Source organism: Trachurus trachurus (genome assembly GCF_905171665.1).
Source record: "Trachurus trachurus genome assembly, chromosome: 11".
Lineage (NCBI taxonomy): Eukaryota > Metazoa > Chordata > Actinopteri > Carangiformes > Carangidae > Trachurus > Trachurus trachurus.
The window spans coordinates 12564411-12574883 of record NC_139904.1 but is presented as its reverse complement, the minus strand read 5'-3'; the positions used below and the strand labels follow the sequence as shown (position 1 = coordinate 12574883).

General features: G+C 42.0%; 1 protein-coding gene across 9 annotated transcripts in view; it reads right to left on the bottom strand.

Moving 5' to 3' along the window:
* Positions 1-406: 406 nt before the first annotated feature.
* ago4 (argonaute RISC component 4) overlaps positions 407-10473 on the bottom strand; it is a 28292-nt gene continuing 18225 nt past the window's right edge. For 3 of the 9 annotated variants that reach the window (XM_083982635.1, XM_083982636.1, XM_083982631.1), the window contains exons 12-19: positions 9474-9658; positions 9211-9370; positions 8371-8541; positions 7189-7363; positions 6961-7095; positions 6755-6856; positions 5555-5754; positions 407-4838 (exon numbers count right to left, since the gene is read on the bottom strand). In XM_083982635.1, coding sequence (XP_083838761.1) covers positions 4730-4838; positions 5555-5754; positions 6755-6856; positions 6961-7095; positions 7189-7363; positions 8371-8541; positions 9211-9370; positions 9474-9658 — 1237 coding nt within the window. In that variant the 3' untranslated portion in view covers positions 407-4729. Of the gene's footprint in view, positions 4839-5554; positions 5755-6754; positions 6857-6960; positions 7364-8369; positions 8542-9210; positions 9371-9473; positions 9659-10473 lie in introns of those variants that run through there. The other 6 variants (XM_083982632.1, XM_083982633.1, XM_083982634.1 and 3 more) reach the window with 3 other exon arrangements.

The window sequence follows — 10473 nt, the reverse complement described above, 5'->3', positions numbered from 1 at the left end:
ATTTTGAATATATATTACACGCATAAACTTTTTGTCAGTGTGAATCTTGTGTGGAGGTGTTAAGGATTTTCCTACATAGGCACCTGAGGTGTGGTGGATGAACACTTATTGTTTTAACACAATAGGAGAAATAACTTGTGAAAATAAGTCATCATTAAGGTGCTGTGATCACGTCAAGCCTACCATCGTTAATGTTTTACTGTTCTCAATCATCACTGGATCCAATAGCCTTGGTAAAGAAGGTAAAGAATGCCATCTAGTGACAAAACACAAACACAGGCTTTGGTGTTAATTGGTCAACTGGCTCCATACAGGACGTCCAATCACACACGGTTTATGAATAATGACGAGAATAGACAAACACTGTGTTATAGGCATAAAATACCAATTTATTACTTTGCACATTAACACAAGAATTCCCTGCAGGCTAAAAAGAAAAAACAAAACAAAAAAAACAAAACAAGATTTGAACATGTCTCATAGTAGCAAATTACAGTGAGCGAACAGCCCTTTGCTGGTTGATGGTGAGGGTGGGGGTGGAGCTAGAACACGCCCCGCCCCCCTCTCACACCTGGTCAGAAAGGATTCCGTTCATTCACAGGATCGGAACGTTCCATTCACAGAGCAGGAGTGTTCCGATTCTAGGTTCTGTTGCTATAGAGACGATCACACACAGCTTCAAAGAGACGAGCAGAAAAAAAACAAATCAAAAAGGAACAAGAGCAGAGCTGTAACAAACCCCCGAAACAAAGGAACCGAAAAAAGGGAGAAAAATAAAATAAAAATACACAATACACAATGTCAAATTACAAATCTGTTAAGATATAACAATATATCAAAGTGAGAGGAATTTAAAAAATAATTCATGCTCTCTTTCTATCGGGGCACAGAAACAACCGTGGATGTTCGTGTGTGTGTTGTTTTTTTTTTTTTAAAAAGGTTAAAAAGAGGTAAATCCTGCTCCACTGTTGCCACGGAGACCCCTTCACAAAGAGGAAGTGCATTTGCGAGGGGTCGGCAGAGTTGCCATGGAGACAGGAGAGCCCCCACCCACTCCCCAAACCGCCCATCCCCCCCTTCGTCAAAAAGGTGTGGCCACAGGTACAAACCAGGAACCAGGAGACAAAAAAATGGATGCTCGCTACGGCAACCTGGCGATGGAGGAAGAGAGGGGAGGAGGGGGGGTTGGTCTTTGACGGGTCCAGGTGTGAAGAAAGTACCTCGTTTGGATTTGGACACGACGCAAAGAACCGCCCCCTCCCCCCCACGCTCGCCTCAGAAAACAGCTTGTACCTCCCAAATTACTGACATTTGTGTAGGAATCTTTAAAATACATCTTAGAGAGACTGGACAAATATTGCTAGCCTAAAACAGTCCCACCAAGCTGATAAACGTTTACCCAAAAAGAAAAAAAAAAAAAAGCATTTATATTTTTTTCTTTCTCATAATAAATATGATTTCAAAAAGATTTTTTTCTTTTTTTTTCTTTTTTAAAAAGGACAATACTCTGGCATGCAGGCGAGCAAAGTCTAAATTTTGTTACTTGAAAAGAAAATTGTCTAAAGCCTACATAACTATTCCACCAAATGCACATTCCCACTGATTGATACAAGCAAATGAAATAAACAAAGAAATTAAAAACAAAAAAAAAAGAAAAAGAAAAAAAAAGAAATCAAAAAAGTACAGAGACACAATAGTGAGAGTAGACCAACGACCACAATGAGTAGAATTATAGCTTTGTTTTTCCACATTTGAAACTAGAGCTGGGTTCGTATTGCTTGCCGTTACAAACAGGGACTGATCATTGATCGGAAGCTCAATGATCGAATATTGATTATATTAAAAAACATCAAATCATTTGCTGTCAAGAGATGCCACATGAGTTGTCAACCACAGCTTGGCCTGGTGAAACTAGTGCATGTTAAGAGAAACAGATCTGCCAACTTTGAACAGTGAAACTTATTGCATGCAATGCCATGGACACCCCCTCCCCACCCCCTAACTCCCACCCCACCCCCACCCCCCTCCTCCCTCTGCTGCCTCCGCTCTGGGCCGACGTCAGCGCCCACGCCTCCAACAGGCAGGTGCTCAAACTCATTCATAGTAAACCTGCTGCTTTACGGGTGGTTTATTACAAAAGCGTTTTCGCTGAGCTGCCCCCCCCTGATGAGGCGTGCACGCCGACTGTTTCTCCAAAAAACACAAAAAACCAATAACCCCTCTTTATCCTTGCTTCTTTAACCCCGACCACAAACACCAGGGGGCGCCACTTGTTCCACCGCCACCACCTTCTTTGCCCTGTGGTGACAGTCTGCTGTGTTTACAGGGGTCCTCGGGCAGTGCTTCTGCTTATTGTCAATTTAATCCAGTGTTAAAAATGCATAAAAATAGGAAACAAATAGCGTTAAATAGTAGAGACTTTAAGATGGGTATACTTCAAATACACACAGAGTAATAGAAAGCGTTTTTTTAAAAAGTCTAAAAATTCAACTCATTGCCTATCGCAAACTGCTTTTTTCGACAAACCCCATAATCTCGGTTCAGTCCCCGATTAACAATCCCTGATTGTCTCCAACTCTCCGATCAAAAGCAGCCGATATCAGCTGAGGGACAAAAAAACCAGTTGGAGTGCTACACAACCACCGTCAAATCTGTCTCCGGCCTCGACACGCATCTGAACCGACAGAGGAAGCGTGAACTCGTCCATCTTCTTCTCACCGTTAACCAGAACGCTACAGAAAAACCAAAAAACGAGGTTTCCAACCCAAAAGCTCGAACTCCTTCAACCTGCAGCTCAAACAACCAAAGTCTAATTCCTGAAGTCGCACTAGTAACTATAGAAGTGGCTTTTGCTGCCATCCTTAAAATTTCATCACAATAGTAACAACATTGACAACAACGATAACAACAACAACAATGGTAAACTACTAATTCTAAACAACAGTTTTTTTTTTTAAGATAACCACAAAACATCTTATATTAAACTTTTACAAATCTGCTTTGTTGATTCATATGTATAAATGCATAAAGGTAAGAGAGATTGAGAGTGCCCTCTGTTGCTTGCCTAGCGTCCCGGGTCAGTGCAATGAGTTGGCCAGTATTAACAAAGGAGACCTCAAACAAAAAAAACAAAAAAAAACTATGATGGTTTCCGGCCTTTTGAATCTACGAAAACTCAAAAAAGAAAAACAAACAATCAAACAAACAAAAAAAAAAGCAACGTCCAGCAGTGTCATCATCATCGTCGTCATCAGAATATAATCTTTCGGATAATCAGGTCCAAGGAAAAAAAAATAAGATCCCGCTTTTTCCACACAGAGGCTGATAAGACCGTATTGTGTTTAATGCCTTCAGCCGTCCAACAGGTCCCAATGCTGAGCCAGTCACAGGCCAGACCAGTTACTACTGCTACACATCAGACCCGGCGACACTCACTACCTGAAACGGATGAAGCTGCTTCATATTTCCTGGGATTTTCTTTCTATTTTTATTTTTTTTTAAACGATGTTGTTTTTGAGGCACGGACGGAGCAGACGCAGCTCCTGCAGGTGCGAATCCCAGCAGACGTTTCAATTCGATTTCATTTAGTAAGTGACCCCGGCCCTGCTACAGATACCCCACCACCGGCCTGCACGAGGCCCCGTTTACGTCATATGTCTCAAAGTTGCTCTATAGATGTAAATATATGCTTATTTGTACTGTATGTGTGAATATAAAAACAAATCTGAGGCATTTACAGCAGTTATCTCCTTGATTTCCCTTTACAATTCAGTGGCCTGCCATGAAACGCGTGCACACACACACACAAACACACTCATACAGCAGTACATGTATATACAGAGATGCGCACACATACACACACACACAAACGCATGCACCCGCACGCACACAAACAGACTTGTGTATTCTTTGTTAAAATGGGAGGAAAGTAATAATGGGCATGGACACCCTGGTCACCTCGCTTGTAAAAGACTGTAAAGGAGAAAAAGTTAAAACACACGCTCATAAAAAGGAAAAAATATATATATCATTCTCAAAAGGTCGACTCCCCTCCATCTCTTTTCATGTAGAGTTCCCTCCCCACTACCCAATAAACCCAAGACCTTGTGACAGATTTTTGCCCAAAGGGGCTTTGAGGTAAAAGTAGATAAGAGTCCTGCTTAGCTGGGAGAGCTGAAGAGCTGCGCTGACACACACACTGTGCCCATCCACTCCCTCTGCTCAGTGTATCTTACAAAACACAAGAGTGCAGACATTCAAATAGAAAAAACAAAAACAAACTAAAAAAATAATGGCTCAACTTATAGTATATATACGTGTGTGTGGTTTGTTTTTGTTTTTTCGTTGGTTTTTTTTTTTTTGTTATTTTTCCTCCTTTTGTGCTCTGTGAAGCCCGTCGGGCTCCGCAGTGCTGGATTGCTGGTTAGAAAGGCAGCTCGACTGGGAACGCTGGTTGGAGATTGTTCCGTTAAAAAAAGAAACCGCTGGAGGTCAGAGACGCAGCGGGTTTCTTCTGTCCAAGAGCTGCTTTGGTGCAGATTCAGAAAAAAAAAATTGTAGAGTGAGTAATGAAGAGAAATAGACAGACTACAAGGAGAGAGAGAGAGAAATGGGAGAAGAAGAGAGAGACTGGCAAAAAAATAAAGATAAAAAAGGACAGGAAAAGAAAAAGAAAAGGGGGGAGGGGAGGGGGGAATCCGCGGATGGACTGGCTGACGTGCTCGCTAGCTCAGGCGAAGTACATGGTGTGCTGGGTGTCATAGTGGATCTGAACGGCCTTGGCCAATGCCTGGGGGTCCCGGCCGTTACTCTGGCCCGACACGTGGCTGCCTTCAGCGCTGAGACGCAGAGAGAGAGAGAGAGAGACAAGAGTTTACTCCACCGCTCCATCAGGAACAACAACAACACGTCAGAGAAATACAGGACATTAATGAATTAATCGAGTTGTAAGAGGTGTGGTTAGTTTAAATTGTCTTGACTCTGGAGAATCACAAGTGTTTGTCAGAACAGAGAGGCTTTATCTCCTGTTTACTCCGTAAATTATACAAGATAATATCACGTGTTAAAAGCTCATCGTGCTCAGCAGAAATGCAAAATACACGCAAAATACACGCAAACAAAGAAAAACAACTCTCCTGTGCAGAGGTTCCTGGTCACATAATGTCCTCCTTAACTCATTGTTTTTTTTCCTGCACACATTCAAATGTGTTTTTCTAACTCTCTTCATCTGTGGCTGCTACAACTGTTTGTGTTATGCCGAAAACAACATTAAATCTAATAAATTGATTGAAATAACCAAAATATAACAATTATTCCTGAAAGTAAAAGTGGAGCTTCACTTTAAAGTCACAACATTTGTCAAGTGCGGGAAGTTCCTGACAGAGACTTGTGTTTAAAAAGCTGAGAAAAGTCTGTCCACACTTCATCCTTCTAAACTGTAACGGCGGTCTTGAATACTTTAAACACATTATCCACTCATAACAACCTCAGCCTTTCAAATACTGTCGCGCAGCAGAGAAAAGTCTCATCACGTGAATAGACTTTAGTTCCTCACCTGTCGTGGTCTTTGTCCACCAGGTGGTAGCGGGCTCTGAAAGCCACCAGCCTGGCGTAGTAGGCCGGCGCTGGGATGGAGACGGAGCGAGTGCAGCGGACGTAGGTGTGGCACAGCTGGTAGGTGAGGAGCTGCAGTTCATCGGCCGTGAAACAGTTGTCATCCCACAGGACGTGGTAGTGGGAGGGACGACTGGTTCCCTGAGGAAGGGACGGAGCACGGGGAAAAAAAAAGTCATGTGATGAAGTGCAACACAAGAGACGCTCTGACCGACCAATCAGTGTGAGTGTTCAGATCAGACTCTTCAGTGAGAGTAGTAGGAGTGAAAGGATGTGTGTCGTGTTTCACCTTAGATAACAGCTAAATAATCAGATGAGTCAGAGAAGATGTTTTTTGTCATTACGCATGATTACAGCGGTGACCACACTCCACTGAAATGATGGGCTTCAAACATCGTTTTGTTTTATTGAAGGTAAATATGATCATGGCAAAGTCATTATCACAATTATTTTGGTCAATATTGAAATCACGATTACTTTGACGATTACGTTTAATGAACCAGTAACAACAGGCCAGTGGAGCTGACTAACTAACTAACTAACTAGCCAACAATGAGTCACTACATTTGCTTTTATGAATTAACTGACATGTGGGCAGAAAAGACGGTCTTTCAGAATAAAATTCCATGTCTATTAAAGAAGTAATAAAAAAACTCTAACTGGAAAAAATCCCAATAGTCTAGGAAAAAGACAAAATAAAAAAAATAAAGTTTTTCCATTTTATACATTTCAGATCGTTGGGATCCAAAATTAGAATCACGACTAAAATTCGATTAATTGTCCAGCCTCAGTTGATTATGCAAAACATTTCCAGCTTTCTCCAGTTCTCCAGCTTTGAAACAATTCAAAGTTGCATGTGAATTCTTATGTACAGTGGCATGAAAAAGTTTGGGCACCCTGGTCAAAACTTCTGTTCATGTGAACAGTTAAAGCAAGTGGAAGTCTTCAAAAGGTGCGAAGGCAATATTTGAAGCAATATCAGTTTATTTTTTTAAGATGAAAAGGGGAAAGCAACACCCTGCAAAAGAATGTGGTGCCCAAACGTTTTCATGCCACTGTAGCTGAGACACTTAATTCAGGATTCAGTTTGTGTGTGATTATGGTCTGTAACACTCAAGCGTGTGAAGCTTGAATCTCTCACCTGAATCCCAGCGTGGCTGCACAGGTAGAAGTCGAACTCGGACGGGTGTGTGATGGTGCTGTCCACTGTGGTGCCGGCCGGGACGTTTCCACTCTTCCCGACCTGGAAGCGGTCGAACAGTGGGAGACAACAACAGTTAATACCAAAAAAAAAAACAAGAGCAGTAGGAAAACTGTGAAAATAAAACACAAGCGTTCCCCACTGACCCGCTCAGCTTTGTCGGAGCAGAAGAGACGAGTGTGGTGACGTTTCTGCACCACGATGTAGGTGATGCCCGGCCTGTAATCCTCCTCCAGACTGATGCACGCCTTACGGATGGCGATCAGCTCCGGCCACGCCACCTGAAAGTACACAGAAGTACACAATACATGCGCTTGAAACATATCCTACACAGAAGGAGCCACAGGAGTGTAAACACAGCAGCCGATCTCGACCTGTTTCATCTGTCCCTCCGACACGCCGCCGCGGTAGTAGATGATGCGTGTGGGCTTGAAGCGCGTGGACTTGTAGAACTGGATGAGCAGCTCCCGCACCATGTTGGTCAGGTCTTGAATGACCTCCTGGCTGAAGAGCTGCTCCTGTAGACGATGCGGGTTAGACTCAGACTCCAGGGAAACGTGAGAGAAAAGAAAAACAACTAAAACAACAAGCTTACTTCAGAGCAGTCAAAAGTTATCGCAATTTCCTTTTTAAAATGTGGTAAACACACAATCTGTTACATTGACCTTTGTCTTGTATAATCAGTTGGTGGTCATGATATTATTGGAGCATATTGTTTTAATGCCAAATGCAATGAAGCCTTTGGACAAATATTGGCCTTGTCATTGTTTGTAGTTCATGTTTGATAAAGTTACATTTGCATATAGCAGCATGTTGCTCCATGATCAAACACTTCAGAAATATCACTTTAAAGAGGAACTATGCAGGATTTGTAGCTTAACTATGCTACATTTTTGCCTTAATTAAACAGCTTTGGAGTAACTGTGATGGTTTAATAAACGGCTTAGCTTGTTACAAGGGAGAATGGAGGCTCTCTGCTTTCCATCTAGCATCTCAAAAACGTGCCCCAAAACCCGTAATCTCTTGTTTATGACAGATAAGACTTCACAAATATATACGTCGTAACATTGTATATGATATAAAACGCTATCTACCGCTCTATTGATTGATTTCTCGCCGGCTTTGTGCAAATGCACTTGGCCAAGAGGAGGGTTAGCAACACAGTGGAAAAGCGACCGGACTTGCATAGTTCCTCTTTAATGTTAATTTTTAACAAATGCAAAATCTGCCATTAATTGTGATCAACTACAGACACTTATGAGATCAAATATTTTCATTAATTAAAAGCCCCAACTTAATTATATTAACTGATAATTAGTCTAAACGTGACAGCAGTGAGCAGTAACTTATAAGATTATTAACAGTATGAAAATCCATATGTCTTTCTTTTTTGGCCAAGAGTCTAAAACCAAGAGATTTAATTTACTTTCATAAGACAAATATGACAGATCCTGGAGCTCAGAGCTTTATTACTACATGAGATCCCAGCCAATGTTCTGCCAATCACTAGAGTTAATTAATTGCCTCTGCAAACTTTCACTAATTTAAAAGTTACCTGGGACATGTCTTGTCGAGACGTCTGGACCCGCACCGTCGCACAGTATCTGCTGGGGTGGCCGTCCATGCTGCCGACGACCGCCGCGATGGACGGCTTCTTCCCGTCGCCGGCCGGAGGATGTGTCACGTCGGCACCAAGGAAGATGACGGGCTGCTGGAACACAGAGGGCCTGCGCCGAGAGCGAGCACAGAGAGAGAAAAACTTGTGTCAGGAACAAAAAAGATCAAATTATGATTCTACAAAATTAAAAGCCAGGGAAATATTTACTCCCAGATTCTCAGAACAGAAGCTGCAGACTTGAGTAAATGCCAAGAACTGCTAAATTTATATGAATATTATGCAGATTCAGACTTTTGGCTCAGATATCACCCTACACCTCGCGATTTCCAGGGATCTATTTACAGGTGCATCTCAATAAATTACAATATCATGGAAAAGTCAATTTCCAGTAATCAAATAGCCCCAACCAAGTATTGAGTGCATATAGCTGGACATACTATTTCAGAAGGACAACATTTCCATATTAAAAATTCTTTTTTAATTGGTCTTTTGTAATATTCAATTTTCTTGAGCCACTGAATTTTAATGTCTTCATTAAATGTGAAGCCTTAATCTTTACAATTAAAAGAAATTTAAAAAATAAAGACATGAAATGTTTCATTATGTGTGTCATGGATCTATATAATGTATTAGTTTCACTTTTTGAATTGAATTACTGACATGAATAAACGTTTCTAATTTATCGAGATGAACCTGTATATTAACAAAGCATCTAAGTTATCTCCAGCATTCCTGACTCCCGTCTGCACAAGGAGGAAACCACTAAACCCACGCTGACCTCTGATGAGGCACCAGGACGTTGTTGATGCCGCCCAGCTTGGCGTTGATCTTGAGGCAGAGGTTGGAGAGGGTCTGGGGGGACGTCTTCACTACGTTCTTCACCTGCACACACTGGGTGGCCATGCCGAGGAGAGTGTCGCCCACCCGCTTCACCTCAGCTGTGGGATTGAAGATGGAGACGGCCGAGATCAATATCACAGAGAACACAAAGCCTGCCGATCCAACGTACGTACGAGACCTTCTTCAGTTTCCGTTTCTTACCATAAACTGGTGTTTTTCCGGGCAGAATGACCACGATGAGCTGCAGCCCTACATACGACATTTTGAGGTGTTTGAACATGGGCTCCACGCTGTCGGCTCCTTGGGCGTATTTACAGAAGCACGGCTGGCCTTGGATGGGCATCCCAGCGTCCTTGGAGATCTTTCGCAGCTGGTCGGTGAAGCTCCTGGTGAAAAGCGTTAGAAACGGATCAGAAATCTGTCAGCTCAATAAAGCACCAGAATAAATATTCAAACAAACAGAGGGATGTTCAGATTCATTAAATATGTGCAAGATCATTGTATTTACATGGTGGATCTCAGTGCAGAGAACAAGAGTTATATAGAAATATTATCAATTAAAGTGTGACTTTGGTCTTGGCCCAAAAATAATAAAGCCACAGGCAGATATTTTAATAGAGAAAAAGGTCACATGCTTCTGTTTTTTAAAGACAAATCTTAAAGCAGAAGTAAGCGGAATATTTGTGTTAATATAAGTCTTAAATAGTTATATCTTCCGAAAACATTCCTTGTATCCTACAACCTTTATCCAATGAGGAGAGAGAACGGCATAAAGGGGCGGTCCTCTCTGTGTGTGCAGCCAAGGGATGCGCGTGAATGTGGTGACGTAGGGACGAGGACCAATAGATCCATGACGAGGGCGGGGGCTGCTAACTCCATCGGCTGACAAGAAGTTAGCCAAAACGACCGGATCGCTTACTTCTGCTTTAACAAATCAAGTTAGTGAACTCAAACTTTCATTGACTAACTTATTTCAAAATTGAGAGATTTTTCTTTTCTTGTTAAATTAACATTTGCTGCGGTGCAAAGCAAATAACAACAAAAAATGCGGTAAATTATAGATGTCATCCTTATGATAATAAATATAATGTGACTACAACAAATTCCACTGTAATGCATCCAGCAGCTGCCCAGATGTTTCACTATGGACCACAAATCCCAACAATCCCTACCTTCCCGCAACAAGGTGTGTAAGTGTGTT